General features: G+C 43.0%; 1 protein-coding gene across 1 annotated transcript in view; it reads left to right on the top strand.

Annotated features, from left to right (window-relative positions):
- Nucleotides 1-1,935: 1,935 nt before the first annotated feature.
- Nucleotides 1,936-17,206, top strand: part of CCDC3 (coiled-coil domain containing 3) — an 85,736-nt gene continuing 70,465 nt past the window's right edge. The window contains exons 1-2 of the mRNA XM_014783527.2: nucleotides 1,936-2,581; nucleotides 4,996-5,170. Coding sequence (XP_014639013.2) covers nucleotides 2,208-2,581; nucleotides 4,996-5,170 — 549 coding nt within the window. The 5' untranslated portion in view covers nucleotides 1,936-2,207. The remainder of the gene's footprint in view (nucleotides 2,582-4,995; nucleotides 5,171-17,206) is intronic.

Here is a 17,206-nt window from a genome sequence, read left to right on the forward strand (position 1 = left end):
GTGAGGACACAGAGGGAAGACAGCTGTCTACAAGCCTGGAAGAGTGATCACATCAGAAACCACCCTTGATGGCACCTTGATCTTGGACTTCTAGCCTCTAAAACTGTGAGAAAATAAATGTCTGTTGTTTAAGCCAGTCTGTGGTATTTTGTTATGGCAGCCCTACCTGACTAAGACAATGACATTATGAAATTTCCTAATTCACACATTCAATGAAAGACAGATGAGCAGTGCTGACATACAGTGTCCAATGTCATCCTTGAATACATTACCCATTGTGTGAAAGTCTGGTATCTACCAAGGGGGGGGGGTCACAGCAGGGAGTCATATATACCGTCAAGACTACTGACGACTTGATTCCCTCTAATGACAACTATTTTTTCTACAAAATTTATCGAGGCCCTAGGCTACTAGATATGCAGGGATTAGTTATTATCTGTGAGGAGCTCTCACTCTTATTTTTTTCTCTTTTTAGGCCCATCACAGAGGATTTTGTAAGAATAAGAATTTGGTTGAGTCATTGATCAGATTCTGGACTAGTGTGACCCCATGTCAGCTGTAGCCTTCCATTCTCTCATCAGCTGGACAACGCTGGCTGGCGTCCTGATCATTCCACTTCTGGGGATGCCCAAAGCCCTCCTCGGATGTCTTCTGATTCCCTGAGGCTGCCCTTCTCCTGGGCTCTCCCTCCTGAATTTCTGTCCTGCATGGGCTGGATTTGGACCCAGAGCTGCCTTTCAAAAACTGCACTCCCAATAAGCACTCATGAATTTAGCTGTCCTAACTGAAGATTCGGGGGTCATGGGGAGGTGAGGCCCAGCCTCGGAATTTTCTCTCTTGCTTCTCTATTCTCTTTTCTCCTTACCTTTCCTTCTAGAATTCCCTAAGAACACAGAAGAATTCAGCTGGGTTCCAAGGCTCAAACTTGCAGAAACCCTAGTTAATGAGATGCTTGCAGAACAAAGAGCTTTCCATTTTAAGGCAGTTTTGCTTAAAAATTTTTTATAAATATACATATTATTTATATATTAAATGTATATTTATATTTATTATATTATATATAACATAATATGTATATGTACGATGATGTGTATAATATATGCATATTACATGTATGATATATAAAATATTATATTTATAAATAAACATCCTCTTTTTTCTTCTTACTACAGTAGGAACGATTAAGGCCATTTAGAGATAAAAGGAACCGCTGACTTTAGAGATAGGGAACCGTTGAGTTCAGGTCTCAGAGTCACTCACTGACTTGGGAAAAGCTGTTTGGAATTTACTTCTGAATTTATTTTTTAGGTGTAGGGTGTTTAGAAACTGGAAGTAGGAATAATGTAAACCATGTAGCTTTAGGAAACCCACGGCAAAATGGCTTTTCAATCTTTTATTAAGGCTTTCCTAAGATTGTTATTAATAAGCAAACAGAGAGAGAGATTCAAAAAAAGTTTATTAGCCCACGCTGACTTTCCTAGTTAACCTCTGCGAAGGGAAAGTCAGATTTGATTTCTATGTATTTTGAGTCTAAATGAACTACATAGAAAACGTAAAAACGCATGCAGAGTAATCATGCAAATGAACAGCAATTATTTTAAGGATGCCACGCGTTTGGAACATGCTTTACCCCTGGACAGGTTTGGCCCAGTCCATCAGTGCGGCGCTGGAGGAGGGCTGGGCCGCCGCTCCCAGCAATGACCTCGCGGCGCCCCCGCACTCCCCTAAACACCGCGCCGGGCTGGGGGCGGCGGACCCCGCGCCCCGCGTCTCCCGAGCGCCCCGCGCGCCGCTGGCCCGCGTCCCACCCCGGGCCCGGACGCCTCCCCGCCCTCTCCTGCCACCGCCCACGCCCCAGTCGCGGGGGGCAGGGCAGGAGGCGGGCGGCCGGCCCGCCCCGCGACCCTTTTAAAGCGTCGCGGGCGAGGGCCGGGCATGGTGAGCCTGGCGGCGGAGAGAGCCCCGCGCCGAGCTGCTGGGAGTGGTGCGAGGAGCCGAGCGCCCAGGGCTGCCCTTCCCGGGCCAGCGGGGCGGCGCTGTCGGCCGGGGCGGGCGCTCCGGGCTCCCCGACGCCTCTTGCGCCCGGCGGCCGCGCGGCCCCGCTCCGCCCTGCCGGTTCCCGGGGGTCCCCGCCATGCGCCCAGGCTAGTGCGCCCGGGGCGCAGCGCCGACCGGGGCCGCTCCCGCCGCCCGCTCCCGCCGCCGGCATGCTGCGCCCGCTGCTGCTCGCCGCGCTCTGCCTGGCCGGCCGGCTCGAGCCCACCCGCGGCTGCCAGCTGCCGTCGGAGTGGAGACCCCTGAGCGAGGGCTGCCGCGCCGAGCTGGCCGAGATCATCGTGTACGCCAAGGTGCTGGCGCTGCACCAGGAGGTGCACGGCCTGTACAACTACCTGCCGTGGCAGTACGAGGCCAGCGACGCGGGGCTCTTCTACTCGGCCGAGATCGAGATGCTGTGCGACCAGGCATGGGGCAGCATGCTCGAAGTGCCCGCGGGCTCCAGGCTCAACCTCACCGGCCTGGGCTACTTCTCGTGTCACTCCCACACCGTGGTCCAGGATTACTCCTATTTCTTCTTCCTCAGGTGAGCCCGGCACCTCTCGGCTGCACCACCCCCTCGGTCTGTTTGCGCCAAGGTCACCATTCTCTGGAGGCAGGTCAGGACCTCCCACGGCATCCTGTCCGTGTCATATTCGAATACGCCTTGGGCTCCTTCCCTCACTCTATTCTCTCCTGCCCCGTCTGCCGTCTCCACAAAGATCCTGGGTACCTCTGGCTAAGGCTGTTGAAAGAACAGGGGTGACTCCGGTGCTGTAATGCGCAGAGGAGTGTTTCAGGCAAAAACTCAAGGTGGTTCCAACAATCCATTTGACTCATCCTTTGCTTTTTGTTTGAAACTGGATTCAGTGGGAGTAGCTTGGGATGGTGGTCAAAAAAAACACCCAACTTTGAAATCAGACTGTTGTTGGAATTCTGGCTCTGCTCTTCCTAACTGTGATTTTGAGCAAGTTACTGACCTTCTCAAGAACTTCAATATTCTCACCTTCATAATGTGGGAAACAAGGTTGGTTAAGACAAATACAGTAACTCAGGCACAACACCTGGTACAGGTTAGATGCAGAACGAATAGTCACGCTATCTTCTCCCCACCTGCTTAAATGTCAAGATGCGAATGGTGTGGAATGCAGCCCAGCTGTCCTTGTGTCACTTGTAACAGTCTCATATCAGCTGCCTACAGACCTCAAAGCCAGGCTATTCAAAATAGCAAGGGTTTATGGGGGTCCTGCTCGGGGTAAGACCCTGAGTCACAGTGCTTGGAAGTGTAGAGGTGAATCAGGCAGGAGGCCATCTCTGATTGGAGACTACTCGAATTATGTGAAGTTCCATGAAAGTTGGCCTGTGGTCAAGATGGAATGCGTGTGCATAAGAATTCAGTCAGTGGGTTCAATTGAAGTTTGAAATAGAGAACAGCAGGTGGAACCCTAAATGCATGGGTTGTCTCCAGTGGAATTAGAATGGTGATCCAGAGCAAGGAAGAGAAACATCAAAATGGAATCTAACATGTATAGCAATAGAGTGAATTTGAATGAATTCATGCAAGATTGCGATTGGTGGTAGTTCCAGTCTTTCCAATCTGTGAAGGAGCAGTAAGGATGTTTGGAATGACCATGACCTGCGTCTGCAGATTCACTTATCGCTCTTGAGATTTCATGTCACTCTGAGAAAGAAAATAGCAAGTTCCACAGAGGGGCGTTCATAAGCTCACGGCAACACATGTTTTCCATGTTGAAGCCAGAATATCTAAGTTTAGACTATGTGGTGTGCTTTGTGTTGGCTTGAGTGGTTTAGCTAGATTAAGCTGAATTTTTTTTAATTGCTGGGGAAGTTTAGTTTCTAAATAAAGTCAGCAAGGAGTGAGAGACGCTACCCTTCTTGATACAGAGAAACTTAACTCAGATTTTTCATGTTTTTATTTAGGAAAAACACTGAGAGCCCAGCTCTAAAACTATTCAACAATGAAACTTTATTTTCCAAAGAAAAAAGAACGGGTGTTCTTGAGCAGACTCTCCCCCCCCCCCCGATTTTATTATGAAATACAGTTTTGTCCACTGGTTCTATGGTGGTCAGCCAACTCTTTCATCTTTCGCTCTGACATATTTACAAAAAGTTAGGGCAGAATTACAGAGTCAAACAATAGTCTGACAGATTTCCATTTCACAGGGCTGTGTTGCCCTGAAGTGTGTTAACAACTGCATACAAATCATTCCTCCTCTGTTATTCTGGGACCTACTGAGACGAGAACAGATTCTGGTCAGTGTCACAGGAGAAAGTGGCAGTGGAGACCTGCTGGTGAGCCCTATATGCCCCTTCTGGGCTGGAGTTTGACTCCCATCTCTCCTCTTCCTTTTCGTGACTTCTTTATCTTTCCAACAGGCAATTGACGCTTGGCTCTATAAAAATGTTCACTAATATTTATACTGCACTCACTCTGTGCCAGACACTTCATTTACTTTTTCTAATGCAACCCTTACACCACCGCCAAGAAGTAAGATGCTATTATCATCCTTTTTACAGTTTGGAATACTGAAGCTTAGAGACGTTTAGGGAATTGAAGAAATTCATTTCATGTCAGACAGAAGATAAGTAGCAATGGCAGGGTTTGAACCTGGGTCATTACAACTGGCCTTCCTTTCATCAAGAAACAAGGAACACTCTATGAGAAGGAAGGGCCGTTGGGAGATATACAAGTAGACAAACACACCCATGCACACACTCCCCCGGTCCCATCACCCAAACTCAACTTTTTGAAAACCTTGAGAATAGACTCATGTAGTGTAAGGCAGAGAAACAATTAGAAATAGTAACTCTTCTAATGAAAGCTGTACAAGACGTTGTGTAATTGGCAAGACTGTTGCAGTCTTCCATGACTCTTGGTTAAATCTGGTATACCCCATGGTGTCCAGTCTACATCTCTATTTTTTTCCCCTTTTCCATTAGGATGGATGAAAATTATAACCTCTTGCCTCATGGAGTCAATTTCCAAGACGCCATATTTCCTGACACTCAAGAGAACAGGAGGATGTTTTCCAGCCTTTTCCAGTTTTCGAACTGTTCCCAAGGGCAGCAACTGGTGACTTTCTCCAGTGACTGGGAGATCCAGGAAGACAATAGGGTAAGAATTGGCTGTACCCTGTGCCGCAGCAAAATAATAGAACAGCTATATCTTGTATGAATTTTGTGATCAAAGGAGTCAAGAATACTCTTCCAAAAGCCCAGGCAAAGAGTATTATCCTCCTTGCCTCTCTCCCTCCCTCGAAGCAATTGAAAATCACTGCTCATAAACTTTGCAGCCCCAAGGCTTTACTATGTGGCACAGGATTCCTCACAAAGTGAGGGAACAAGATGAGATGAAGGTGGGCACACCATGCCTCAGTTTCCTCTTCTGTAAAATGGAAACATTATTAGTATCTACATCATAGGGCTGATGCAGTGTGATTTAACTATGCAACAAATGTGAATATGTAAAGCCCTTAGCATAGTACTTGACAGAGTAAGCACTCAATGCATGTGAGGCTTTATGACTATTATTGTTATTGATAGCATAGGGCCCGAAGGAATTTTCTAAGAGGAAAGAGAAAGTCCTCAAGGAAATGAAATAATTATCATAGCTAACACTTCTGTGATTCTTAGCTGTTAAGACATAGATGTGCAGGTGGCCACGGTGGTTGTGGAATGCAAGGGTCAGGAGAATTTTAGGGTATGAAAATATAAAAGGGATCTTCCAATCTGGGGCAGATGCCAGAGTTGCAGGGAAATTTTGAGGATTCAAAATTTAAGATCACTTTCCCAAAGCAATGGCATTGCCACAGTCGAGCTGGGATGAGGCAGTGGCCCATCACACCCAGTCCCCCGTCTGAGATGGTTTTAGGGCAATGTTGTTACCAGTTTCACCTCACTCTTGTGGGACTCTGACCCACACTCGGAGGAGCTCCGAGGGGGCCCCACGGGTGGGCCTCACACCCACGATCTGTCCCTTCTTTGGAGAGGTCTTTCCTGTTCAGTTTCGTGGATTTGAAATGAAACCAAAGCTGAACATTCAACAGCACAAGCTTTATTCAATGGCCAAAGAATAGAGAAGCGGGAACTGAGTTCACAGATCTCCTTCTCAGCTCCTGGGGTGATTAAGCAGCTATTATAAGGGGTCTAGATAATGAAGGGGAGGAATATTCATAGTTATTTGGGGAAATGGGAAGGCTTTTCTGGGGAGCAAGGGTGCCACCTCTTTTCTCTCCTTATTTGGTTGTATCCTGCCATTGCCATGGCAGTTAAAAATTGTCATGGTATTGGTGGGTGTGTTCTATAATATGGTAATATATTACAATGAGCATATAATGAGCTGTGGGGTCTATGTCAGGTCAAGTCAGACTGCCACGTTGCCTTCAGCTGGTTTTGACTGGTTTTGTTCAACCATCTTCTCCTTCCTTTCTTTGTGGTTTCCTCTAAGCTAAAGACAACAGGTTAGGCTTGTTCTGAGCAGCGTTGTGGTTAACGTGTTGAGGGGCCAGGGGCCAGGGTAGCAGTGTGGCAGACTGCTGGAGAGAGGTCTGATGTGGGCATGTGGGTATCCATGGGACAAGGACTTCTTTTATGGGTTAATGAACTAATTTGCACATGTTATGTGGCTCCCTTCTTTTTACTCATATGTGATGGTCTCGGGGGAAGTATCTTTCTCTTGTCTGGTGGGTTGCCCTAGGGTAGCTGCCTTGTTCTTCCAAACCTCCTTATCTTCTGCCCGGGGCTCCCTGGCACCTAGAGGCCTTCTTCATGTTCTTTGCACAGAAACTGTTCTCATGATGGACAGGTATGTCCAACTAAGGAAAATTGTTTATTCTTACTTCCTTGACATTATCAAGAGATGCCTTCCTTAGGCCTACCCTATTGACAGCAATCTAGACGCCTCTAACCCCTCCTCCATGGCTTGCCAGAATTTTCTGAACGCTTGTCCCATACAGATCTTCATTGACTTATGATAGGGTTATGTTCTGATAAACCCATTGTTAAGTTGAAAATATTGTAAGTGGAAAATGCATTTCCTACCCCTAACCTACCGAGCATCCTACTTAGCCTGGCCTACCTTAAACGTGCTCAGAACACTTACATTAGCCTACAGTTGGGCAAAATCATCTAACACAAACCCTGTTTTGTAATAAAGTTTCGAATATCTCACGTAGTTTATTGAATACTGTACTGAAAGTGAAAAACAGAATGGTTGGATGGGTATAGCATGGTTGTAAGTGTATCAGTTGTTCACCGTCATGATCACGTGGCTGACGGGAGCTGCGCTCGCTGCCGCTGCCCAGCATCATGAGAGAGTACCGCATATCGCTGGCCCAGGAAAAGACCATAATTCAAAATTCGAAGTATGGTTTCTACTCAATACATATCACTTTCACACCATCGTAAAGCAGAAAAATTGTAAGTGAAACAATCGTAAGTCCGGGATCATCTGTATTTTGCCCCCAACATGGTTCCAAGGACCTAGTTTTCCCCCGTTCATCTGTACTGGCACCCACTTTCTATTGAACTGGACCCACTAAGTGTAAGCCTGAGTCTTCCAAGCCTGAGTCACACCTTAGCATAGTCTAAATGAAATCTTTTTAGGATCTGCCCTTTGGTTCCCCGTTTTGTGGGAGTTTTGCCTATACCACTACGTCCTTGGTAACAATAGATTTATATCAAGAGATTGGATCTTATTCCAAAAATACCTTTCTAGTTTAGCTCCCAAACTCTTTAGCTATGTAACTTGTTAGCCCTACGGTCACATAATGAAGCTATTAATGTTTCCCTGGAATTAGATTTTCCAGCATTTGCAAAAAAAAAAATAGAACAATAGGACCATGGAGAATTGTTTCAGCGTGAAGGCAGTCCTATTTCTGGTGGTCAGATGTTGATCTTGGGGAGAATTCCTTTTCTCTTTCCCTTTAATCACCCTAGCCTCTTAGATAACAAAAGGTGGGCGTGCTATGTTGCTCTGAGGGAGAGTCAAAAGCTTTAGGGGAGGAAAAGAATTGTTCCAGATTGCTGAGCTGCTGTGTAGCCGAATTTAGAAGTTAGATCTGATGTCCCTTGCACTTTTCAACACCTTGCTCTTTCTGATTTTGTCCCCTGCCCACTTTGAAATGGACCACGTCGGAGCTAAGTTAAATTAGCTAGTTGGTTTAGAACTTAATTTTAATTTCCTTTTTTGTCAGCTTCATGATTTACATTTTATGACGCTCCTTGAGAAATTTTTACGTACTCTGGATTGATTGAAGTAGTTGTGAATTGAAGATCTCAGTTAGATGAAGAATTATTGACCAATGCTTGTCTTTTCTTCAAAAAAAAGAAAAGCTAAAAATTCCCTTTTCTGGTGAAGGCGAGCATCATATTGTCTATCCTATGCAGGATAAATATATCTTGTTATGTCAGAAGCAGTCTGTATTTTTCCTGTGTGGTCTTTAATCTTAGGAGGGATCAGAGGAGCTGTTCAGGTCATCGTTTTATTCTGGTAGAAATAGGTGTTAGACTTTTGTTAATCAGTACACATGAATGCTTCACATGTTCTGAGACCGTTATGAACGACCCTGAACATTGCACGTTGCATGCCTTTCTTGTGTTACATGCCGTATCTTAGATTATAAATCCTGGAAGAACTTGAGCGCATTCTTGTCGTTTCCACTGATTATGCTGTCTTCTCTAAGCTTCCAGTAAGCTTGAACAGTGGATCTAGCCTCGGCTTGTGAAGGGCATGTTTCATTCTCTTCACTGAGGGTCCTCACTTTATCTTAGAGCGTCACGTGACTCCGGGACTCCAGAGTTGATCTGGAGGTTAAGGAACAGGAGGAAAATCTTATGTAGGGCAACTTTTGTGATGCACACCAGGGAGACATTCAACTCGATCCTCAGCAGTGAAATCCTCTCGCTCTCTGGTTCCATCTTCAACTGTCCCACCCACACTTCAGTAAGTAGAAACACAATCTTGCTTTCAGAAGTTGCCAGAAAGTCAGCAGTGTTTCTAAGTGTTCGGCACCTCTCGGGTTCAGGGTCGTGGTGTTAATGCACCTCAGGGGACGTCTTTGGCAAGTTGGAGCATCCACCAGATTTACTGGCACAATTCTCTCCACACCAGCCAAGGACATTTTTCCTCCCTCTTTTCTCTCCAGCTGAGTGAGTAGAACAGTCAAAACAGCAGTTGGATGTTTTCCCCTCTCTGCAAATACTGTCCTCTAGGACCGAGACCCAGACTGACCCATGCTTATATCAGTCTGTCACAGAATGTCATGGGATTGATATAAAACCTGTGAAAGTCCTGCTATCTCTTTCTTCCCTTTTTGGAGTTGGGAAGGATGAGGGGGGAGTTATTCTCCAAGTTCCATCAGAAGGAATGTAAACTTGTAATCAGAAGATCTAGATTGGCTCTGACGTTTCCAGAGCAATGGCCTAGGGCAAGGCCCTTAATTTCTCACAGCTTCAGTTTTCTCATGTATAAAATGGGGTTAAAAGTATATAAACTGTCTAATGTTGATGTCAAGACCTAATTAATTAGAGCTTATGTTTGAAATTACTTCGTAAACTGTAAAGCGTTGTGCAAGGGCGTATTCCTGTCAATTGATAATGTTACAGTATGACTTGAAAAACGACATTTTTAAAATTGAAAAAAGCTTCCTGCTACTTCCCAGGGGAGTGGCAGAAGGGAGGCAGCAGTGGTGATGGAGATATGTGTTGGAGATGGGAATGGCCAATGGGGAAGCCATCGTGTGTGCTTTCATTCGTTCAATGGAATTTATCGGGTTGCGTGCAGGGAGTACTTTATAATTCACTAAATGAATTTTTTGTTTGTTTGTTTGTTTGTTTGTTGGTGAGGAAGATTCAACAGCTAGCATCTGTTGCCAGTCTTCCTTTTTCTGCTTGAGGAAGATTGTCCCTGAGCTGACATCTGTGCTAATCTTCCTCTATTTTGTATGTGGGACACTGCCACAGCATGGCTTGATGAACGGTGTGTAGGTCCGTGCGCGGGATCCGAACCTGCAAACGCCAGGCCGCCTAAGCAGAGTGCATGAACTTAACCACTACGCTACCAGGCTGGCCCCCCTAGGTGAATTTTTTGTGTGTATGTGAGGAAGATCAGCCCTGAGCTACCTCCGTGTTAATCCTCCTCTTTTTGCTGAGGAAGACCGGCCCTGAGCTAACATCTATTGCCAATCCTCCTCCTTTTTTTTTCCCCAAAGCCCCAGTAGATAGTTGTATGTCATAGTTGCACATCCTTCTAGTTGCTGTATGTGGGATGCTGCCTCAGCATGGCCGGAGAAGCAGTGCGTCGGTGCGCGCCCAGGATCTGAACCCAGGCCACCAGTAGCAGAGCACGCACACTTAACTGCTAAGGCAAGGGGCCGGCCCCCGAATTATTTTTTAGACAGATAACACATTCACATGGGTTCCCAAATGTAAAAGTATGATATGGTTGTCAGTAGGTTTTGTCTCCCACCTCTGGCACTCATCTACACAGTTCTCACCCTCCCGCCAAACAAGTAGCCACTGTTATTAGTTTCTTATAAACATTCAGTGAGTATTGTCATCAAACAAATAATTCAAACATGTATTATTTACCATCTTCTTTCACACAAATGGCAGCACCCTATGCACACTTTGCTATACTTTGCTTTATTCACAAGTAGATCTTGAAGATCTTTTTGTATCAATGCAGATAAAGTTGCCTTAAATGGCTGCATAGTGTTCCACTGTATGAAAGTGTCACAATATATTTAATTCAAGTCCCCTGTTGATAAGTACTTAGGTTCTTTCCACTACATTGCTATTACAAAGAATGCCAACATGTATGACATACATACCTTATTTTGTGTGGTTACTGAGTCCCTTTAGCAAATATTTATTGAGTATCTATTGTGAGGCAGCTACTGTGTTAGACACTAGAGTTTCAATGTTGAGCAAAATACAAAGTCCCTGATCTCATAAAGCTTACAGTTCTAGTGTTGGCGATTGCCACAGTCAAAAGACTACGTTAATGACTTTGTAATTTTAAATGGAAGTACACGTTCCAAAGGAAAGAAAGGAAGTCATCAGGGAGTCTGACCTAAACTTAGAGGTTAAGAAAGCCTTCTCTGTTGACTTGATCCTGGGGCTAAGATCTGATGGATGATGAGACATCAGGGGAGATGAGAGCAATCCAGAGAAGAAGAATCTGTGCAAAGGCCCTGTGGTAGCAGGGCACATGGTGCCTTTGAGGAAATGAAAGCAAGCTGGTGGCTGGAGCGAAGGGAATGAGTGAGAAGGATGAGGCAAGAGCATTGGGTGGGGCCAGACCATACAGGGATTGGTAGATCTTGGTGAGGATTCTGGCTTTGTCCTAACAATAATGGGAAGCCTTTGATGTTTTGAAAGCAAGAGGTGATGGGATCAAATTTACATTTTGAAAAAACAAAACTGACAAGAGTGGGGAACTGAAGGGGATCCCAGTGATACAATGAGAACAGGTAGTGGTTGTTATTAAGCTCCCAGATGGTTGCTGGACTAGGGTGGAGGCAGTGGGGATGGCATGAAGTAGGCAAATTTGAAGGATATTTAGGAAATAAAATCAGTAGGTGTTAATGATCGTTTGGATTTGGGTGGTAAAGGAGATGGGGGAAAAGAAGATAATTCCTGTGTTTCTGGCACGTAAATTGCGTGCCAAGACCAGCACTGAGAAATGGAAATAGGACAGGTTTGGTAGGGAATTCATGAGTCTAGTGTTGGACATACTGAGTTGAGGTGTCTTTGAGCCACCCCAGTGAGATATTGAACAGGTGGCTGGATCTCTAAGTTTGGAGCTGAGTGGAAGACATACCTTTGGGACCGAGCAATAATTAGATGTCATTTGAAACTGGATATAAATGAGATTTCCAAGGGAGAGGACATACAGTAAGAGGAGTAGAGCCCTAGGTAGGACGGAGCCTGTGGAACCCTAACATTGGTCAATAAGGAGCAGGCAGAGAGGTAGCAGGCAAGCTAGTAGAGTCAAGGGCGCAGAATGTTTCCAGAAGGATGAGTGATCGACAGAGCCAAAAGCTGTTGAGAAGTCAAGTAAGATGAGGGCTAAAAAGTAACCACTTGGCCTTGGTGGCCTAAATGAGGGCAATTTCCTGAGTGAGGGAGTAGAATCTAGATTGGGGGTATGAGGAATGAGTGGGACAAGATGATGTGGAGACAGGGTGGACAACTCTGTCGTGAAGTTTGGCTGTGGAGGGTTTAATACATATAAGGTTGAAGGGGGCGGAACAGTTGAGGGAGAGGTTCTGTTTTGTTGTATTTAGTGATGGCAACCATCCTGTTCAAACTGTGTTGGTCCCTGTTTTCCCACTCTTCAGACTGTTTACCCAAGTAGACTAAACTACCCGAGGGCAAGGATATCTCTTTTGTTTACTGTTGTACATTTGGTGCATATTTATGGTGTCTTACACATTTATTAAAGGAATCATGTCTTTTATCCAGAGAGTTCTGGGGCTAAGTAAGCAGAGGCCTTCTCTCTGTCTCTTTCTTTTATTTTATAAATTAATATTTAAAATCCACATACAGTAAAATTCACTCTTTTTCATGTACAGTTACGAGTTTTGACAAAGGCACATGGTCGTATAATCACAACTACAGCCACAGTATAGAAAAGTTCCATCCCCACAAAAAACCCCCCATGTGTGCCCCTCCCCCAGCCTCAACTCCTGAGAACCACTGATTTGTTCTCCATCACTACTTTTGCATTTTCCAGAATGTCTTATGAATGGAATCATACAGTATGTTGCATTTTTTTAGTTTGGCCTCTTTTACTTAGCAGAATGCACTTGAGATTCGTCCATGTTGTGTGTATCAATAGTTCACTCCTTTTTTATTGCTGAGAAGTATTCCATGATAGGGATGTACCACACTTTTATTTATCCATTTACCAGTTGAGAGATATTGAGGTTGTTTCCAGTTTTAGGCTACTGGAGATTCTATAAATATGCATGTCCAGGTTTTTGTGTGAATGTAAATTTCGGTTTCTTTTGGGTAAATACTGGGGATAGGTTTGCTGAATCAGAAGGGAAGTATATGTTTAACTTTATAAGAAACTGAAAAACTCTTTCAAGAGTGGCTGTTCCATTTTGCATTCACATTAGCAATGTATAAGAGCTTCAATTCTGCATCTTCATCAGGACTTGATATTGTCAGTTAAAAAAAGAGTAGACGTTCTAATAGGTGTAGGGTAGTATCTCATTGTGGGTTTTTTTGTTTTTAGATTCCACGTTTAAGTGAGATCGTATCTGATTGGTCTTTCTCTGTCTGACTTATCTCACTTAGCATAATGCTTTCGGGGTCCATCCATGTTGTCACAAATGGCGGGATTTCCTTTTTTCTCATGGCTGAATAATAATCCATTATGTATATATCCATTATATATATATACACGCACACAGACTACATTTTCTTTATCTATTCTATCTATCTATCTATTCTATCTATTGATGGGCACTTAGGTTGTTTCCAGGTCTTGGCTGTTGTAAATAATGCTGCAGTGAACACGGGGGTGCAGATATCTTTTTGAGAGAGTGATTTTGTTACCTTCGGGTAAATACCGCGAAGTGGAATTGCTGGATCATCTGGTAGCTCTATTTTTGATTTTTTGAGGACCTTCCATACTGTTTTCCATGGCGGCTGCACCACTTTACCTTCCCACTAATGGTGTACAAGGGTTCCCTCTTCTCCACATCCTTGCCAACACATGTTCTCTTCTATTTTTTTGACAACAGCCATCCTAACAGGTATGAGGTGATATCTCATTATGATTTCGGTTGGCATTTCCCTGATGATTAGTTGGCCATTTGTCTGTCTTCTTTGGAGAAATGTCTATTCAGGTTCTTTGCCCGTTTTTAAATTGGGTTATTTGTTGTTTTCCTATTTAGTTCTATGAGCTGCTTATATGTTTTGGATGTTAATCCTTAAACAGATATATGGTTGGCAAATATTTCCCCCCAGTCCATAGGTTGCCCTTTCATTTTGATTGTTTCCTTCGCCATACATAAGCTTTTCAGTTCGATGTCATCCCACTTGTTGCATTTCGCTTTTGTTGCCCAAGCATTTAGTGTCATATCCAGAAAAATCATTGTCAAGACCAATGTCAAGGAGCTTTTCTCCTGTTTTCTTCTAGGAGTTTTGTGGTTTCAAGTCTTACGTTCAAGTCTTTAATCTATTTTGAATTGATTTTTGTTAAGATAAGGATTCAATTTCATTCTTCTGCATGTGGCTGTCCAGTTTTCCAACATCATTTATTGAAAAGACTCTCCTTTGCCCATTGTGTATTATTGGCGCTCTTGTAGAAAATTAGTTAACTGTATATACTTGGGTTTATTTCTGGGCTCCCTGTTTTGTTCCATTGGTCTGTGTCTGTTTTTATGCCAGGACCATACTGTTTTGCTTACTGTAGCTTTGTAATATAATTTGAAATCAGGAAGTGTGATGCCTCCAGCTTTGTTATTCTTTCTCAAGATTTCTTTGTCTAATCAGGGTCTTTTGTAGTTCTGTATGAATTTTAGAGTTTTTTTCCATTTCTGTGAAAAACGCCATTGGAATTTTAATAGTGATTGTATTGACTCTCTTGATTGCTATGGGTAGTATGGACATTTTAACAATATTAATTCTTTCAATCCATGAACATGGGATATCTTTCCATTTATTTTTGTCTTCTTCAGTTTCTCTTATGAATTTTTAAGTTTTCAGTGCACAGATCTTTCATCTCTTTGGTTAAATTTATTCCTAAGTATTTTATTCTTTTTGATGTTGTCATAAATGGGATTGTTTTCCTGATTTCCTTTTCAGATAGATCGTTGTTGGTGTAAAGAAATGCAACTGATTTTTGCATGTCAGTTTTGTATCCTGCAGCTTTCCTGGATTCATTTATTAGTTCTGACAGTTTTTTGTGGAATCTTTAGGGTTTTGTACATGTGGGATTGTGACATCTGCAAACAGAGATAATTTTACTTCTTTTCTGATTCAGACACCTTTTATGTCTTTTTCTTGCTAGTACTTCACTACTGTGTTTAATAGAATTGGCAAGAGCGGGCGTCCTTGCCTTGTCCTGGATCTTAGAGGAAAAGCTTTGTTTTTCCGCATTGGTTATGATGTTAGCTACGGGCTTTTCATAAATGGCCTTTCATTGCGTTGAGGAAATTCCTTTTATACCTATTTTATTGAGAGTTTTTGTCATGAATGGATGTTCAACTTTGTCAAATGCTGTTTCTGCATATTGAGACGATCCTGTGGTGTTTATCTTTTGTTCTGTTAATGTGGTGTACCACACTGAGTTGCAGATGTTAAACCAACCTTGCATTTTAGGTGGACACAATTCAGTCTGTAACAGTTTGGTAGAATTTATCAATGAATAATCTGGGCCTGGAGTTTTCTTTTGCTGGAAGGTTTTTAATTACTCAATTTCTTTAATAGATAGGACTACTCATGTTATATATTTCTTCTTGCCTGTGCCACTGTGGCAGTGCAGATCCGAGACTGGGGTTGGCCTTAGGGCAAGGCTGGGTGAGAAAAAAGAGAAGAAAAAAGATAAGAAAAAGAAAACTAGGGATTTTTCCATACTCTCTAGTGCACTGGAGCTCCTTTTTTCCATCTTGTGGGTAGAAGTAGGGAATTTCTCCTAGAGTTGTTGCTGCGTGGTTCCATGATTTAGCCCCCTTTGGTTCTAATTGTTTAGTTTTAGGGTTCTCAGGTAATTGCTTTTTGTATTATGTGCAGAGATTTTAATTGTAGTCAGTAGGAGTCAGAGGCTGTGTTCAGCTTATTTCATCTTGACTGGCACTGGAAGATGATGTTTCTGTTTGGGCCCATTAGGAACATCTGGTCAAGCTTGGGTAGAACATACAGGGAGAGAAAGAACAATATTTACTTTATTTTCTGATGATCAAAAGCAAATAGGAATGGGAAAGAGCATCTGTGGTTTTTAAAGTGAGCTTTGAGCCCTAAATGGATCAAGAATATCAGAACTCAGTTCATCCAGATTTTCCAGAAAGCCCTAAATATATTTGATTTAAAATATCCTTGGAACTTTGCCGAGACAGTCTAATTTACCAGATTATTTGTTCAAGAACAAAGATATCCCCTAGGGATGGAAGAGTATAACTTCAGTTTAACAAGTATTTGAGGACCTGCTAAGTATCCCTTTTTCTGTTTATTCTTCAATACTGCATCAAAACTCAAAAAGTGATAGTTTCTTAAAAGTTAGTTGCAATGCAGAATCTGGAACTTTATCGATGAACTTTTTGTATTCCTACATGAAAATCTATTAGTCTGTCTTGTGTTTTGAATGGATTTTTTTTTTTACCCGTGCATGATTTTATAACATGATGAATTGACCATTTGGAAAATATTAGTTCACAGAGTTACACAGATCTTGCAAACGTTGAGACTTTTAATTATATGATGTTAAAAAAATCCTATTCATTAGTATCACCATCGATCTCATCAGGAAAGTCTTTCAGCATTGGAAAAATGTCAAGCATACAGTGGCAAGTTTTCAAAAATTCTCATTTTTGCTTGAAAGCTTGAATTTTATCACTGGCAACACATACTGTTAGTTGTTTTCTTTAAAGTGACAGGCTAACTTTATCCATTTTCAAGAAAATGTCTATCAAGTAGTCAAATCTGAATAACTGTAGTTTGTCTCTCCCTCATCCTTTCAAGTAAAAATAGTGCTTCATGAAGAAAGCCACTAGTTCAGCTCAGAACTCAGTCACGTAAGTGTTTTTCCTTGAGAGAACCATTGTACTCTGATAAGCAGCAGAAATGCTTCATCCATGCTGATTTCTTCATACAGAGTATTAAAAACATGTTCTCAAGGGTCAGGATTTAATTAATGACTTTTACTGCTTCATCAGGGACATTCTTAAATTAAACTGGCTTTTTCTTTTCTGCTCACGCACGGCACTGAAGAATCCAATGGCTATTAGTGTAGTTTGGTGCCGCTGCCTTGATTTGCACCAGGTGCCATTGGTTTTACTTACCTTTGCTTTTGCGCCAGCAGAGCAAATGTCAACACAGTGAAAAAGACATCTCAGTGTTATTCTGAAAATAGTTTTTGATCACATGGACCCCTTGAAAGGATCTCGAGATCCCCGAAGAATCTGCAGACGTTGAGAAC

Source organism: Ceratotherium simum, chromosome 32, assembly GCF_057802395.1.
Source record: "Ceratotherium simum simum isolate JZ-2026a chromosome 32, ASM5780239v1, whole genome shotgun sequence".
NCBI classification, from domain to species: domain Eukaryota; kingdom Metazoa; phylum Chordata; class Mammalia; order Perissodactyla; family Rhinocerotidae; genus Ceratotherium; species Ceratotherium simum.